The sequence below is a fragment of the Urocampus carinirostris genome, chromosome 11 (assembly GCF_059441175.1).
Source record: "Urocampus carinirostris isolate Australia breed hairy pipefish chromosome 11, RoL_Ucar_1.0, whole genome shotgun sequence".
Classification (NCBI taxonomy): domain Eukaryota; kingdom Metazoa; phylum Chordata; class Actinopteri; order Syngnathiformes; family Syngnathidae; genus Urocampus; species Urocampus carinirostris.
In genome coordinates this window covers 2,885,598-2,903,300 of record NC_142359.1, presented here as the reverse complement: position 1 = coordinate 2,903,300, position 17,703 = coordinate 2,885,598, and the positions used below count along the sequence as shown (strand labels likewise).

Genomic DNA, 17,703 nt, shown 5'->3' with positions numbered 1-17,703 from the left:
ATGCCTCCGAAGAAAGTCAGTGCAAGCAGCAAAGTTGCTACAGGTGAAAAAAGAAAAGTAGTGCGTACAACTATTGTATTTAAGAAAGAAATAATAGCAAGATATGAAGGAGGTGGAGTGTCTGATCTTGCTAGGGAATACCCCACCGTCCACCTGCGCCTTCTGCTGACCACCACAAAGGTAAGAAATCCTATTCATAATTATTTTTTTTATCCTTTTTTTTAATTTTTACACGTTCATGTTAGCGTAAGATTACGATAACGCGAACGTACGATTAGCCTGGGTTAGCATTATGTTTACGTTGAACATTCAGGTAAACATTCAGGGTGTTGGAACGGAGCCCCCTTTCCAATGAACCGCTCACCACTTGTTGTGGAGACCCGGGTGCTAAATGACTTGTAAACGACCTGATTTTTAATTTTTACACGTTCATGTTAGCATAATCGTTTGCACGGAAGATTACGATAACACGGACGTACGATTAGCCTGGGTTAGGTTTATGATTATGTTAAACATTCAAGGTAAACATTCAGGGTGTTGGAACGGATTAAAACCATTTACATTATTTTTAATGGGAAAAATGATTTCGGTGATCGAACAAATCGGTTTTCGAACAGGGTTCTTGAACGGATTATGGTCGAGAACCGAGGTTCCACCTTATTTAAAAAAGATCATAACTTTTGATCGAAATGGCCTCGAAACTCGATTCTTTTTCGACATATTCAACGAAAACACACAGTCGGGGCTTACCTCGCTGCTGACTTTCTGCGAGTGGGACGGGCTGGACTGCCTCGGGGTGCTCGACCGCGGCTGCATGGCGATGAGCTGCACTTTGCCGGCTGGCCGTCGGGCGCCGTCCGATGAGCGGCGGGAAAGGCGGTCTACGTGGTCAAAGATGCAAGATGACGACATTAGCTCATCTCCGACCGACGGAGCTACAAGAGGAACAAAGCAGGGTTAAAAACACCCCAGCAATAAGTGCCATACTGTAATGTCTGTTACTTTTGTGCATGGACCCTTTAAGATAGGACGTGATGCGAGGGGCGGGGGGAGGCAACAGATGTGGAAGTTATGTAATATGAACTGGTGTGCTTAGAAGACAGTCTGTGTATGCACGCAGACGGTGTGAGTATGACCAACAGTAGCTCTTGTGTGAATCTTTATACCGCTTGCAATGAAATGAAAATAAAATGATCTGCAATTATATAGGGCTTTTCAAGTCAAGACTTCCCAAAGCGCTTTACAATGTGCTTCAAATTTCTCAACAGCGGCCGTGCAGCCGTGTAAGGCGCTAACCTGCTTATTGGGGGCATTAGGGGTTCAGTGTCTTACCCAAGGACACTTCGACATGTAACACGGAGAAGCCGGGATTCGAACTGTGATATCTTGATCCCAAGACGAGCGCTATACCTCCCTGAGCCACTGCCGCTTGTTACTTTGTCATCAAATTGGCGACGGGATTTAATCAGCGACTGAGGGCATTATTGATGACATCGAAGAAAATAGTGAGATCACTTTGACAAAACTCAATAAGGCTGCAACTATTGGTCGATGTTGTTGAAATAAATGAATTACATTGTCGACTGTTGTTGCCAGACACGTTTTTCCAACAGAGTGAGGCATCTTTAATTAATAGACGGTGCGAGTTCGACCAGCAGTAGCTCTCGTGTGAATGTTTATACCGCTTGTTACTTTGTTATCAAATTGGCGACGAGATTTACCGTATTTTCCGCACTATAAGGCGCACCTAAAAGTCTTAATTATTTTCAAAAGCTGACCATGCGCCTTATAATACACTGCGCCTTATATACGGCTCAATATTAAATTGCAAGGTCTCGCAACTTACGCAACAGCCGCCGACTCGATTTTCCCCCAAACGTGGAGTAGTCTGCGGTGTATGCTGGGATTTATATACCGGTGTTTCATTGGCTAACCAATGTGTCAATCATCATTTGAATCGATCGCTATTGGCTAAAGTTATTCGGAGCCTCGGATAAGCTAGAGGGCCGAAACAAACCCTGCAATTGGCCGAAAAAGATGTGTCAATCATCCGTTAAATCGATCGCCATTGGCTGAAGTTATTCGGAGCCTCGGATTGGCTAGAGGGCCAAAACAAACCCTGCAATTGGCCGAAAAAGATGACTGAATAGCAAGCTTGCTAAACTACGCCATAAAGAAACATGTTTATTAGTCTGTATTTGTAAACATTTTACTCTCCTGGATTTACTACACTCACGGTTGTAAGAAGACCATGATTGCGTATCATTATTGAACGTGAGAACTTAGGTGAGCTATGCGGCTTTATAGTTCCCCGGTATCTTGTTTTAGAACGATCTTGATGTTGCTGTGATGAGTTGAGTGAATTAAACTCAATTCAAAGTGTTTATCGTCATATGCACAGTAAAGTTGCAAGCGAAAAAGAAAATAGAAACTAAGGAGTGGTTGGCATTTCTTAAATCCCAAGACTTTAACCTTCCGAATGATATTTGAAACGATGCATTTGACTGACATCGTACGGACACCGCATCCGCACGTGTCTACGACACGTATTTGCTTCTTTGCAAGCTTTGGGAATGTTAAGGGGGTAATAAGTTGGACTGAACCATCCGACTGTTTTGTCGACGTTCCCATTGTAGCGCCTTATAATCCGGTGCGCCTTATCTATGGAAGATATAGGACCAACAACTATTTTTTGGGGGTGCGCCCTATAACCCAGTGCGCCCTACAGTGCGGAAAATACGGTAATCAGCAAACGAGGGCATCATTGATGACATGGAGGGGATTTTGAATACCCACAAAGAAAATAGTGAGATCACTATGACAATACTCAATAGGGCTGCAACTATTAGTCGATGTTGTTGAAATAAATGAAGTACATTGTCTACTATTGTTGCCAGACACGTTTTTCCGACAGAGTGAGGCATCTTTAATTAATACAATCTCTGCTGACAGTCACTCTTGCCAATAGCGTCTCTGTCTCGAGCGTTAGAATCAGGAATGGCGGTGTCTAAACTTACATTTAATACAGGTACTAAACTTCTAATGTTTGGGAGCGTTTTAGCATTGCGTATCATTGCAGTATCTCGATGACGCGTGAACATTTAAAGAGAACAGTCGGACATTTGAACGAAACGCAGTCTGACTAAATATATTATTTACAACATATTTCACTCTAAACGAGAGATTGAGTGTTATGCCAGACGGTGCCTGTAACGATATTAGAAATTAAATGCATACAGTCTGAAGTAAAAACGTAATTTGTTAAAATAATTTTCAACGGTTTAGAATCCCCAAGTACTTTTGTTGTAGTATTGCAAAATGTACTTCATAAAAATGCACATAATATTACTGTTCAACCGCTGCTAATCAGCCTGTTCTTGGGTCTTGTGCCACGGGGATTAAATCTTGGTTTAACTTGATTGTTTTTTGTCCATTCCCAAAACGTTTATAGGTTTATTCGTGGATTCAGGTCCCTACTTGTCACGGTGGCCATGCTGCCCAATTGGCCCCGCCCGTGTGGCGCCAGCTGCGGCTCATTGACAGATTGGCTTTCTGTCTTTTTAAGCTCAGTGCTCTCATTTTCCTTTTGTCAGTCCATCAACAAACTTCTGCCCCGCAAGACGTGGGTCCTGTTTTCCTGTTGGTATTTCCTGTCCGGTATTGTTCCCGTTTCTTTTGTCCTGTTAAATATCGGTTTCCGGTTTCGTTCCGGTCTATTTTTGTCCTGTTTAGTATTCGCTCCAGTTTTCATTCCCGTCTAGTTTGTCCTGTTTATTTAGATATCCTGTTTCATTATCTATCCTGTCTGTCCCGTCCTGTCCTGCCGATGAGTGTAGCATGAGCATCTTAGCTTGAAAAACAGGTGAGACAACAGTGTTCATTTGACCTGTGAAAAGTGATGGGTTCCGGGGACTCGCATGCGCAAAAATCTATGGGTCCCAACAGAGATCTATGGGTCCCCCAAATTTAGTGTTATCGAGGTTGAAATTGTAAATCGGCTTAAAACATGTAATATAAATCTGTATATTCATTCAGTTTTAATCTTCACAGTTTATTGGCCATACAAAGCAGTTATCACTTCAGATTTTTCAGTTCACAAAAATATTGTACATTATACAAAATAATATTGATGAAATATTAGTCTATTTATAACCAGGAATTCAATTTAATTCATTTTGGCAGAAAAGTCCTTTTCTTGCTAGGAGTATTCTTGTGTTTATTTTTTTTCGTCGAATTGTTCGCTTCAACGCACGTGTTTTCCTTGCCTCCGCGATCTTCCAAAGAATCTATCCGCCGTTTTTTCGTGCCGGAATTATTGCCGTTGTTATCACTTTCTGCATTATGTTTCGACTTATTACTGACACTGAAGAAATGACCAATTTTGTGTTGATTTTCACCTAACACTAACTGTTTTTTCGGAGGCATACTTAACCTTTACCTTCCCTCGACGACAAGCACCACAACAATGAAGCAACGAGATCTCGTTTGCCGACGAAAACTCGAACCGCGAGACCAAAACAACAATGGCGGATCTAATCGGGTAAAAATGTCAATTTTGTGCCAAGAAAGTTGCGTCCCGGGGACGCACGTTGATTTGAGACTATGCGTCCCCAGCAAAAATTATGCGTCTAGGACGCAGGGACGCGGGAAAACCAGAATACTGGACAATAGCTCGAAGCCTTACCTGGTACCTTGTCAAATTTGATCACAATCTGAAAAATGAAACAGTGTATTTTGCAAATTTTTCTAAAGCAGGGTCTAGATGTTTCCAAAGTGGGGTTAGAGTTAACCGGTTAATGCTAAATTTAAGAAAAATTGAATATCTAATTATTTGACTAATCGTTTGAATAGTTGGTGATTAGTCGACTAATAAAATAGTCGTTTCAGCCCGAATACTGAAGCTGCTGTAATGCCGATATGGATTTTTTTGCGTAAATCATGCGCGTCTGACCATTTTTGGACGGCTTCCTCTGCTGCTTGGCCTCCATAGGTGTAGCCAGCGGTCGAGTACTCTCTTCTGCCGACTCTCTGCCGCTTGATTGGTCACTGCCTACTGAGTCTGCATCTGATTGGCTGGTCCTGTTGAGACAAACTGTGTTTATTGTCGCAAGATATTAGAAATATTTCTTCGCCCATACTTTCAAATTGTCATTTTTTAGTTGCGATCTTTGACTAAACACTTGACCAGTAACCAGCTAATACAGGGTTCCTCCATGATGCTTCCTTCCAAATTTAAGACTTTTTAAGACCTTTTCAAGACCACATTTAATAAAACTTAAGACCATTCTTAAACGTAGGCGGCGGGCGTTGAGACGTGATGGACCCCGCTGCCTGACGCCATTTGGCTGCAACGGCAGGGACTTTAAAGCCCCGCCCCACGCCGAAGGGTTAGGGTTATTGAGGGGGGGACTGTCCTCCAAGCTTGTCCGTTTGTCACATGGGCTAGGGAGCTGATGCCTAGAAGTTTCCTGTAAAGTAGGCTTAAACGTATTTACTCAAGGTGTGTATTTCTAATCAGTTTGATGTCGTCTCTTAGTCTTCTTGTCTTTGAGTGTGTTGGTACTTTTCCAGGGGGGTGGTCTTTGGTCTTTTGTCTTTTGTCTCAACATACCAGTACATTTCCATGTCTTGTGATTTCTATAAAATACAGAGGCAGACGGGGGGAGACCCAGAGGGAGTGTGACCAGCGAGCCAAGAGCGAGTAAATTATCCGTTCCTCCCACTCCCCTCCAGCTGCAGTTGTAAAAAAAAATTAACAAGTCTCTTGCCTGGTGTATCTTCTAGCGTTAGCCAATATTTATAGCTCTCCCACACGTCAATGGTCTTTTTTAGACCACACATTTTCCTGTAGCATGGCATTTCCATGACCTGGATTTTCTTTTCCAGTTTTGCTGTGAGAGTCCATGTCTCGCAAGTGTAGAGGAAGATGGACGTAACCAGCGCTTGCATGAGTCTGATTGTTGATTTAGGTGCTATGTTCTTGTCCCCACAGATGGGTTTCCCGTGACTAAAAATAGTGTGATGATGAGATAAGACCTAATACCTTCTCATGTGTTGTCTACATTCCTAGTGATCTAGTGGATTGGATCTTGCGCATGCTGCGATCTGGTTTCTATTCCCATTGCGTCCAATGTTATGCAGTGATCAATGATATATTTTCACTGATCAATCAACTAATGCGCAAAACGGCAGTTCTTGATTTTTTGTGCAGCTCAAGCAGTAGTTTTGATTGCACCTTAAAGTCTAGTGCTCCTTATACACAAAAGTTCTTTCACAAAAGAATATTTTTGGGGCTTGCGCTTCCTAAGACTTAAAAAGTGGTCGGCGGCGCCCTCTGTTGGCTGCGGCTGCATCGGCTCGCTACAACGGGTCAGGTGCAATCGACATTTCGTTCTGTGTACATTGTTACACAGAATGACAATACAAGGAAATTATTATTATTATTATTATTATTATTTAAAATCAATTGTGCCTTATGGTGCAGAAAATACAGCGTTCATGAGCATAATGATCTGTACAACTATCACTGTGTATATGCACATATTTTTTATATATCATTGATATGAAAGCCACAAGTGACATAATGTAATACTCATTATTTCAGTAAAACCTAGTTCCTCCTCTCTATACGTCACACGTCGCTGCTAAAGAGTGGGATGACGTTTTGTACGGAAAAACAACACCAACAGATGATGGAGGTGCTGTATCCGAGTCATAGCAGGAAGCCTCTCCTGCTACTGTTGAAGGATTTTATACATTTTACTATAAAGGATTTTATACAAGTTACATTTATCGAGTGCAATGAAGATTTTCACTGAGTGGGCTGAAGTTCAATGACAGGTCACGCTGATCCAAATTCGGAATGTTTTGGCTGGGGAATTTTGATAACAGAACTCTGACGCAGAACGGCAGGCATTGTTTGGAGAAGTTATATTGATAAACGCTCTGGTGTTATGAGTTTTTTGAGACATCGGGACGCTCTTCTCCGAGATGGTGGGGCCACGTAGGGGTTCTTTCCTGGCACGCCCATGGGAGGAGCCGGCACACCAGCTCGCGGAAAAAACGTGGGAAGAGGAAGAACTTCAGAAGATCGAGGGAGAACGAGAGAGAAGGCTTGATGGAGACTCGAGCGACACTAATTCGGCTAATTCGATGGAGTTCACTTAGTTAAATTGTTTAAGAAATTAAAGTGTGGAAATGCCGGTCTCTTGTCCGTAATTTCCCAAAAAGAAACAAGCACGCATTGTTGGGACAGAATGTATGTTGTATTTGGTTATTGGAGTCAGATAACTAATTCGAACAATTTGGTAAACGGTACATTTAATATTTAATTCCTAACAACTGTTAATCATGGAAACCAGTACTATCTGTTCCATGTGGGGGAGCAAAACCCTACCCTTGCCAATGACACACCATAGAAAGTGGTGCCCCTACAACCCTAGCAATTAAGAGATCCATAAACCGGGATCTTAGAAACGTGAAGCCAAAACGGGGTCTGCTGGTATGAACTGGAATTAAGACTTTGCCCTATGTAGAGCACCGTGATCATTAATACATTATCAACTATTTTGTGTATGTTATAATTAGGATAAGCCTGGGTCACCAGTGACTTCCAGGAAAGGCTGGATGGCAACCAAGGAAGATTGGTGACGCTGGAAAGACAGATGACCTCCAGGAAAGTCTGGCACCGCTGTGTGAGGCTAGCAACCCCACACACAGCAATCACAAGAGGGCACCAACCATTGCTACGGAACAGAACAATAAGCAATACCCCCAGAGTCTCCCGAGAAAGGGGCAGGATGAGAGACTCAGGAGGACGGATTCAATGGCAACGGCTATGGCACGAATACAGACGACGAGACGGCCTACCCAAACCACACTACCGGGGGATGTGTTAGAAGTTAAGTGCCACTGCGGGAAAATCAGCAATCTACCCAGGACTATCTGTGAGAAAGGGGCAAGCAGATGCAGCGCATGGTGGAAACACTCAGTGAGACGTAGGAGGACTCCAGTCAGGAAGCACCCCATGGTACGGGAGACCTCTCCGCATCTGCCGCACCCCTCGACCACAGAGTCCCCTGTCACACAACCCTGGTGGGGTAAGCCCGTTTTGGATTAGGAGGGAGAAGTTTAGCTGGGAACCAGGAGATGGTGGGCAGTGACTGGCCATCACTGCCAGCCCGCCAACTTCAGGGCGTTGTGGTTCAGGGTCGAAACCCCCAGTGACAGTTGGACACCACTTGATGATATCTTCTGCTGGTTGAAAGCTACAGTCACTTTTTTGGTTGACTGTTAAGAGTAGCACTATTTTGTGTACGTTATAATTCTTTTTTAACGTTTTATCCTTGTGTTTACCTTTGAATTTTTTGACTTGCACTGAAAGGAGAAGCCCTCCAACTGTGTCGTGCTTGTATAGTGACAATAAAGATCATTCATGAGTTCATGCATTCCTTTACTCATCCTAACTGAAATCAGGTGAAAGGGTTCTAAAGGACGATGGCAGGTTTTGTCCTTGAGAGGAACTGACCTTCCCCGGCGACGCGAGGATCTGCTAGCCTTGTTTGAAGAACCTTTGGATTTGGGGGTGTTGAGGTCCCCGCCATCAGTGCCTGTGGCCTCCTTAGCAGGCGCAGACAGCTGTCCCGGTTCCTGAATCACCAGGATGTCGTCTTTGCTCTGCTGGCCAAGGTGAAGCTTGGCAAAGTCGAATCCTTTCACACTGGAGGCTTGAAGCTGAGACACGAGATGTGTCGCCAGGTTATGAAAGAAGGTGGGAAGGGGCCCTGTAGATTCCTCACCTTTTGTCTTTGCTGAATGGTGTTGATGGCATCTGGCTGGAATTCCAACTTCTCTGAGCCGCACAGCTTCCAGTAGAGCAGGATGATGATGAAAAGGGCCAGCAAGACCGGTACAATGACTCCAACAATAAGCCAAAGACTGCTGCTTTGGGTCTCAGACGGTGAGGCAGATATGGTCTCCACCGCTGAGGACAGGGGAGCAACAAGGAACAAAGATTGTATTTATTATTGGTGTTGTGGCTCATTCCCAAAATGACATGACTCACGTTGGGCCAGTGGTCGTTGGACTTTGTGTCCCAGGACGATGGCGGCTCTCTGGAGGTCCAAGCTGTTCAGGGTTTCTGCAGTCTCTTCAGCCGGGATCCGAGCGCCTCCCGGACCCTCCACAAAATATAGAACCTCCAGGGGGCGCTCTGGCCCTGATAATCTGGCCACCCTCACCACCTGAGAAAGATTGAGAAGGCGTGTTTGGTGTAGAGGTAAGATCAGGCTTAATAATTCCATCCCTATCTAGCCTGAGCCTGACCAATTCATTTTATTTGTAGGACTGAGCCAGGAGCAAACCCCAAATTTTATATTTTATTTGTGAGGACTCTGAAGAAGGAGAGTTGTTTTATGATAATAATTTAACACCTGTGTTTTGTAACCAAATCTTAGTTAAACAAGCATGTAAAAACACGTCTTCTAAATTTTTGGGTCTGTAGGGGTTACATTAACCGACACTCATCCATCCATTGTCTTCCGCTTATCCGGGGTCTGGTCGTGGGGGCAACAGCTTTAACAGGGAAGCCCAGACGTCACTAACCCCAGCCACTTCCTCCAGCTCATCCGACGGGATCCCGAGGCGTTCCCAGGCCAGCCTAGAGACATAGTCTCTCCAGTGTGTCTTGGGTGGTCCTCACTGCCCCCATACTGGTGGGAGATGCCTGGAACACCTCCTGGCGTCCAGGAGATAGATGCCCGAGCCACCTCAACTGGCTCCTCTCAATGCGGAGGAGCAGTGGCTCTACACAGAGTCCCTACCAGATGACTCACCTTATTTCTAAGGGAGAACCAAGACACCCTGTGGAGGAAACTCGTTTCGGCCACTTGTATCTAGGATCTAGTTCTTTCAGTCATAACCCAAAGTTCATGACCATAGGTGAGGGTAGGAACGTAGCTCGACCGGTAGATCGAGAGCTTTCGGCTCAGCTCCCTCTTCACCACGACGGACCGGTATAGGGTCCGATAACCAACACTCTTTCTTCATTAATCCATTTTTTCAAGGATGTACCGGTGCAGAGGTGTATGGCCCAATCTTTAAACCAGCAAAATGACAGAAAACCTTGAAGAGTGTCGTTTTTCCAACATCAATCGTTTTTTTTTCTAAGCATTGAGGATAAAATTTCAAGGTTGTCTGTCATTTTGCTGGTTTAAAGATTGGGCCATACACCTCTGCAGCAGTACATCCTTAAGAATCTCGCTCGGCCCTTTAGAGAGACAGAGGGACTGAGAGACGAGGAAGAACAATGTATGGTCTGGAGGACCTAAAGCATAGAGAGTTGAATACATTTTACAAACTTATTATTATTTCATTTTAAAAGTCAGCGAGAAAAAAGCCCGGCCCGACCCGAATGTAATGATTGACATTGAATGAATGAAAACTTTCTTTTGAACATTAAAAACAATGAGTCAACAACAAAATTATGTCACATAACATGTTCGAAAAGGGGTAGTCAGAAGCAGATGCTTATTGTCCCTACCCCTATTTATTTAACAAAATCTCATGGATGTACTTATTACATAATAATTACAATTCTCACATATTCTATACACTAATCTTCGTAATACCCATCCCTCAACGTCATAATGCCAAATATCACTGCGGCACCAACGATATTAAAAACAATACAAATAAACATAGTATTTATAATAACAGTTATGATTGTCATGTCCTGCACGGTTGTCATGGCGCCCAGCTGGCCCCGCCCCTCGACACCGGCTGAGACGCATTGGACTGATTGCTTTTGGAGTACTTAAACGCTCGTTTTGGGACTGCCCGTTTTGAGACCGTTGCTTTACCTTGTTGAAGACCTGTTCATGCCTGTTTGATCTGAGTAATGCCTAGTTTGTAATTTTGATTGCCTATAAACCTGTTTTGTTTTGTTTTTGGTCCGTTTGTGTGTTGGACAACTTTTATTTCCTCATTAAAGTGACGGATCGTCTACGCATATGAGTTCCGACTTCCTGTTTCCCGGTCCGTTTCGTGACAATGATATAATAAGAGCAACAATAACAACAAGTTAAACATAGTTTGAAACGCAATCTCACTCATATCCCATTTTCTTCATCCCTGTATTTTGCCAGTAATGCTTTTTTGTATTTAAATTTGAACACATGGATAGTTGGACATTGTTTGATCTCATTTTGCAAATTATTCCAAAGTTTGACTCCACACACAGACACACACATACTTTTCCTGGTGGTTCTCACCTTTGGGAATTTGAAATCACTACAGCCCCTCAAGTTATAATTTCCCTCTTTCAGAGTGAATCATTTTTGGATGTTTTCTGGCACTATGTTTTTGTTGACCTTAAATAACAGTTGTGAAGTGAAAAAATTTTATGAAATCATCCAATTTTAATCATTTGGACTTCAGGAATAAAATATGATTATGATCCCGATATCCTACCCTGTCTATTGCAGCACCATCCATTTTTACTTCTAAATCTTGATTTGCCTTGCGATTACCAAAGAATATTACTTTGGTTTTATTTCAATTTAAAGATAATTTATTTATATCCATCCATACTTTTAGGTTACTTAATTACATTTTAGGGTCAGGCTCCGCTTAAGATCTTACCCAGGGTTGGGTAGGGTTACTTTAACTGGATTACTTTCAATGACTTTTGGATTACTCCAATACCAAATATGCTCATAAAAGACAAAAGAAAGTAAATATGGATCAAATGATGACTCACAACACGTGGTAAGCTTTCTCTCCTGGCTTTGATCTCTTTGATCTCCAGCAAAACGAACATAAAATGCGACCAGGGTTGGGTAGGGTTACTTTAACTGGATTACTTTCAATGACTTTTGGATTACTCCAATGCCAAATAAGCTAATAAAAGACGAAAGAAACTAAATATGAATAAAATGGCGACTCACAACACGTGGTAAGCTTTCTCTCCTGGCTTTGATCTCTTTGATCTCCGGCAAAACTAACATAAAATGCGACCAGGGTTGGGTAGGGTTACTTTAACTGGATTACTTTCAATGACTTTTGGATTACTCCAATGCCAAATAAGCTAATAAAAGACGAAAGAAACTAAATATGAATAAAATGGCGACTCACAACACGTGGTAAGCTTTCTCTCCTGGCTTTGATCTCTTTGATCTCCGGCAAAACTAACATAAAATGCGACCAGGGTTGGGTAGGGTTACTTTAACTGGATTACTTTCAATGAATTTTGGATTACTCCAATACCAAATATGCTCATAAAAGACAAAAGAAACTAAATATGAATACAATTATGACTCACAACACGTGGTAAGCTTTCTCTCCTGGCTTTGATCTCTTTGATCTCCGGCAAAACGAACATAAAATGCGACAGAAACAAAATGAAACTAAATCCAAACAGCTTGCCAACATCATTTTTGCCGTTCCATGTATTCCGTTACTCCACAAGCCTGCACAAAATGTAGTCATTTGATTCATATTTAGTTCCTTTTGTCTTTTATTAGCATATTTGCTATTGGAGTAACACAAAAGTAATTGAAAGTAATCCAGTTAAAGTAACCCTACCCAACCCTGATCTTACCCCTAGTTTGGTGGCTGTCTCGGATAGAGGACGGTAGGAGCATGCATACCTGCAGGCTGCTGTTGGCCGCCGCGGTGGCTCTCCTCCAGCGCCTCCTGCTGGACGCTCCTAGTCCTTCCTCCAGTAGTAGGGCCAAACGTCGCTCCACGCGAGCTTGGAAGCTCCGCTCGGACAAAATCTGATTAGGGACGCCTAGCAAAACTAAAAACAGGTTCCGAAATAAGTTTCTGAGGACGCAAGGGAATCAAAATGTTCCCACCTGTGCGGACCCACGTGGATCTCAGGTGATGGGAGGTGTTTAGCTCAGGGTAATGAAATGCTGAAAAAGGAGAAAATTCAGCTTAGGTCATCTTGATCAAAGCGGCGAGCGGCAGCCTTTCCAGCAGCTCCTTGTTTTTTCGCTCTGTTTGTCATTTATTGTTTTAAGCGTCTGCTTCTATCTTCGGTGTTTTTCGTCCCGTTTGACAACGACACTTTGGATGACTTTCTATCCTATGGTTATGGGTTTTAACGCACAAAAATGCGTTTATTCGAGGAATCAACTCCTTGCCCTGAAGAATTCTCGTGTCTGCGTGATGAGGGGGGCCCTATCGTGGATGCAGAGCCGGAGTTAGCTAAGTGGCTAGCGGCGTTATAAGTCTTCAGTACCGTCCGCAATCATGGGAAATGTGAACTCTCTACCAAATTAGATCGACGAGCAATGTTCCCTCTAAGCTGCCCGCACATTCTCAGCGCACAAGAAAATCTAGCCAGCTCACAAAAATCAGGGCTCGAAATTGCTAATTAAGAAGCCAATTAAGTCAGAATTACAGTGCATAAGGGTAAAAATACACTGACGCTGTGTTCTAAATGCGGTATTTGGAAGTCAAGGTCGAAGTAGAACGAAGTTGAGTAAAGTTAGTAGAATATGTCGAGAACCGGCTTCTTCGGCTCGGCTCACTAAAAGGAACCGGCTCTTTCGGGTCCTAAACGGCTCTTCGGGTTGTTTTTGCTTCTTTAATCCCTACACGACCAAATCTTGTGTAAAATTGTGCACAGAATGACTTAAAGGAAGGGGGGGAAATTGAACAAAAAAGAAAAAAATACCAAAATGAAAAAGTAGTGAAAAGCTGAGAAAAAAGAAACAAAAGGAAGAGAAAAAAGAAGGAAAAATCCAGAAAAAAAGAAAAGAAAGAAACAAAGAAAAAAAAAGTAAATAGAGAACAAAAAGAAAAAAGTAACAGCTAGGAAAACATAAACACAATAAGATTTTTTTAAAAGATTTAAAAAAAAAAGAAAAGAAAAAAAACAGGGAAAAAGAAGAAAAAGTTTGTGTTGCATTCAAATAATTTCCAATGATACCAAGTCAATCTTGTTGCCAACATTCTACTTCCACTACAAAAATGTGATTAAGTACAGTTCTGTATCTTACAACCGACTCAATAAGCCCCCCAAAATGTTTGTATTATGCGACAAAATATATCAGGAAATTAAAAAAAAATGGAAATCTTGTGAAAAAATTGTAAAAACGAACGACGTTTGTAGGCCATACAACCTTTGCAATCGTACATGAGTCAATTCATTCAAAAGTGAAAACATTTTTTGCATTGCCGGAAACTCAGCAAAATGTAACTTGATGTCAAGTTTTGGACATGTTTGATCATTAATTATCTTGCCACACTTGGGATTTCTGTTTCTCACTGTTGTTTCAAGCGTTGCTCACCGACTTTGTGTGAATGCTCAAACCCCTGGAAAATTAGAGGGAACATTGTTCACAAACTGGCTGTGCTGGTGAAAAACATCAAAGCGCACAGGGAGTGCAGTTTGCTGTGTTTTACAGAAACGTGGCTCAAGTCTAGCATCCCGGACGCTAACGTGGAGCTACCCGGAGCTATCCGGCTTCAGCGCAGTTAAACAGAGACACACAAGCCTGCAGGAAGCGGAGAGGAGGTGGACTCACTATCTACGTGAACACAAGGTGGTGTAACCCTGGGCACAAAGATTTCCATCTGCTGCAAGGACATCGAACTTTTTTGGCCTAGCTGTGGCTAAACTACACCAACGCATCCCGAGTGCATCCTATTAATCCGTCATAAACAACAAAAGAGACTGCTGGAAGGGTTCATTTCCCTACGGGGATGAATAAAGTATCTATCTATCTATCTTGATTTTCTAACAAACAGGAGTGATTTTTCAACCTACGTTCAGCGATCTGCAGCGCCGGAAACCCGACGTAGAAGCTAAACTCCACCAGGCTGAGCTTCCTCAGGTGCTGGCTGACCTCGGATCCCAGAAGAAAGCCTCGTCCGTCCCGCACCGAGAAAGCGATGTCGACGGGAAGTTTCCTGTCGGTCGCCTGCTTGGTCGAACCGAGCGTGATGTTCAGCAGCTGGACGGAAGACGTGGATTAAAAAGAGACTCGTTAATAAACTCTGAGAAGACCCAAATGCTAGTTATTGGTCCATCTAAATCACAGGTGTCAAAGAGGCGGCCCGCGGGCCAGATCAGGCCCGCTAAGGGATTGAATCCGGCCCGCGAGACGACACTCAGAGAAGCGCAAGAGAAAAACGAGCTGCAGGTTGAAATATGTCAACTTGATGTTGCCAAAGCCAGGTGCCTCCAACAAAGACACCGTACTTGTATCTCTCTCTCTCTCTCTCCCACTGTCTGTCTCTTTGTGTCCCTCTTTTGCTCTTCCTTTGTTGCTCTTTGTCTCTTTGTGTCTTTTATTCTCTTTTGCTCTAACTTCCTTTTTTCCGTTACTCTCTTTTCTCTTTCTCTCTTCCTACCGTACTTGTATTTTTCTCTCTCTCTCCCACCCCTTTTCTCCCACTCTCTGTCTCTTTTACTCTCTGTGTCTCTCTTTTTCTCTTCCTTGTTAGCTCTTTGTCTCCTTCTCTCTCTGTGCCTTTTAACCTCTTTTGCTCTAACTTCCTTTTTTCCTTTTCTCTCTTCCTACCCTTCGTGCTTTCTTTTCTCTTTTCCCTCCTTCCGTCTTTCTATTTCTCTTTGGATTTCTTTCTTCCTCTCCCTTTCTTTTCCCCCTCTCTCACGACTTCTCATCTCTTTTGTTTCTCACACTCTCTCCCTCTCTTTCTTTCTTTGTTCCACTCTTTCTTCTTTTCCCTCCCTCTTTCTCGTATTTCTTTCTCTCTTTTTTTTCTCTTTAATCTACTAGTACGGCCCCCGACAGAATGTTTGTTCTATCGTGTGGCCCCCGAGTTCAAATGAGTTTGACACCCCTGATCTAAATGCTGTGACTTGTTCTCAAAAACTGCTCTGAACATGTGTTTGCAACTGTATATTTTTGTAATGTATTTATTTTAGAGACTTATTCTGATATGTTTTCCACGGGCGAATCAAAAAGAAGGGGCGAAAACAACGGGGGCTGACGGGAAGTGGAGTAAAGGTGAGACGTGTTTCTGGACGCAGCGGACAATAGTGGATATATATTTTTCCCACCCTTACCTTTGGAAATATAGACTTTTTTTCCTTGGATTACTTTCCACGGGACCCGGACTCTGCAGGTCTGCATCAAACTTTAAGTACCGGTATCATTTTCCGTTCATTTTGCCGGTTGTGGTTTTTGGACTGTGTACTTTATACTGTATTCAGTTACAATCGCGGGACTTAAAGTCGGGTTTGGGTTACTTTTGTTATTGTGTTACATGTTTTAATGTGGGCGCATGCGGCTTATATACAGGTGCGGCTTGTGTAAGTACAAAAGCGGTTATCTTCTTAAGATGTGGTGGGTGCGGCTTATAATCAGGTGCGCTTTATAGTCCGGAATTTCCGGTATATATCTTTTAAAAAGTCAGCAAGAGAGAAGCCTGGCCCTACCCGACCCAAATGTAATGATTGACATTTTAGACTTGACCCGGGTCGAAATCCGGGTCAGGTCGGGCTCGGACTCAGTCTTAAGATCCGTAATTGGGAATATTCACCTGAACAGTGACGGAGCCGGACTCCGAAGACCGCCGTCGAGCTTCGCCATAGGCCGTGACGAGGCCGCGCTCCACGCGTTGGCTGAAGTTGCAAACTCTGATGTCCACGTGGTCGGGAACGAACAGCAGCACGGTGTGGACCTGGTACCTGACGTCCGGTACCGTGTAGAGGGTAGAGACGGCAGGAATCGAACTCGAAAGACGTTGCGACCGGCGGAGGGCGTTGATGACGGAAATGGAAGTGTAGATCAATGGCCCGGATACCACGCGGAACGCGAAACTGGACGGAGTTCTCAAAAACTGACAAAACGAAAAAAAGCATCTCACAATATTTTTCATTTTGAAGGATTTTATACATTTGAATATAAAGGATTTTATACGATTAAATACAAGTTACATTTATTGAGTGAAGATTTTCACCGAGAAGGCTTAAGTTCAATGACAGGTCACTCTGATCCGAATGCAGAATATTTTGTCTAGTTCTGTTGATAACAGGACTCTGACGGAGGACGGCAGGCATTGTTTCGATTAACGCTCTGCTGTTATGAGTTTTTCAGACATCGGGACGCTCTTCTCATAGATGGTGGAGCCCACGTGGGGGCTTCCCTGGCACACCCGTAGGAGGAGCCGGCACACCAGCTTGCGGAAAAACGTGGGCCGAGAGAAAAAAGCGAGAGAGGAGGCTTGACAGAGACTCGAGCGACACTAATTCGATGGAGTTCACTTCGTTAAAATTGTTTAAGAAATAAAATCTGCCCCTGTGTGAAAATGACGGCTATTCTTGTCTGTCATGTCCTGCACGGTTGTCATGGCGCCCAGCTGGCCCCGCCCCTTGACACCGGCTGACCTGCATTTCCTGATTACTCCTAAGGGTACTTAAACGCGCCTTTTGGAACTGCCCTTTGCCAGATCGTTGTTTACCCTTGTTGAAAACCTGTTCATGCCTGTTTGATACCTGTTTATTCTTGTTGTGCTCGTTGGACTTTGTGGCACTTCGGTGTAACATTCTGAGAGATTCCTGCAAGTTCCAATTAAATCCCGTTAAATGCCTAGTCTGTAGTTTTGCCAGCATTTGAGCATTTGTTTTGTTTTTGGTCTGTTTGTGTGTTGGACAACTTTTCTTTCTCAGTTAAAGTGACAGATCGTCTACGCAAATGAGTTCCAACTTCCTGCTTCCCGACC

General features: G+C 43.3%; 1 protein-coding gene across 5 annotated transcripts in view; it reads right to left on the bottom strand.

Moving 5' to 3' along the window:
• LOC148356190 (UPF0606 protein KIAA1549) overlaps positions 1–17,703 on the bottom strand; it is a 43,011-nt gene that overhangs the window by 11,632 nt on the left and 13,676 nt on the right. For 4 of the 5 annotated variants that reach the window (XM_088348082.1, XM_088348083.1, XM_088348086.1 and 1 more), the window contains exons 6-14: positions 16,522–16,821; positions 14,780–14,966; positions 12,858–12,917; positions 12,648–12,799; positions 9,065–9,242; positions 8,799–8,983; positions 8,528–8,733; positions 4,952–5,079; positions 751–935 (exon numbers count right to left, since the gene is read on the bottom strand). In XM_088348082.1, the coding sequence (XP_088204208.1) occupies positions 751–935; positions 4,952–5,079; positions 8,528–8,733; positions 8,799–8,983; positions 9,065–9,242; positions 12,648–12,799; positions 12,858–12,917; positions 14,780–14,966; positions 16,522–16,821 (1,581 nt within the window). The remainder of the gene's footprint in view (positions 1–750; positions 936–4,951; positions 5,080–8,527; positions 8,734–8,798; positions 8,984–9,064; positions 9,243–12,647; positions 12,800–12,857; positions 12,918–14,779; positions 14,967–16,521; positions 16,822–17,703) is intronic. The other variant, XM_088348085.1, reaches the window with a different exon arrangement.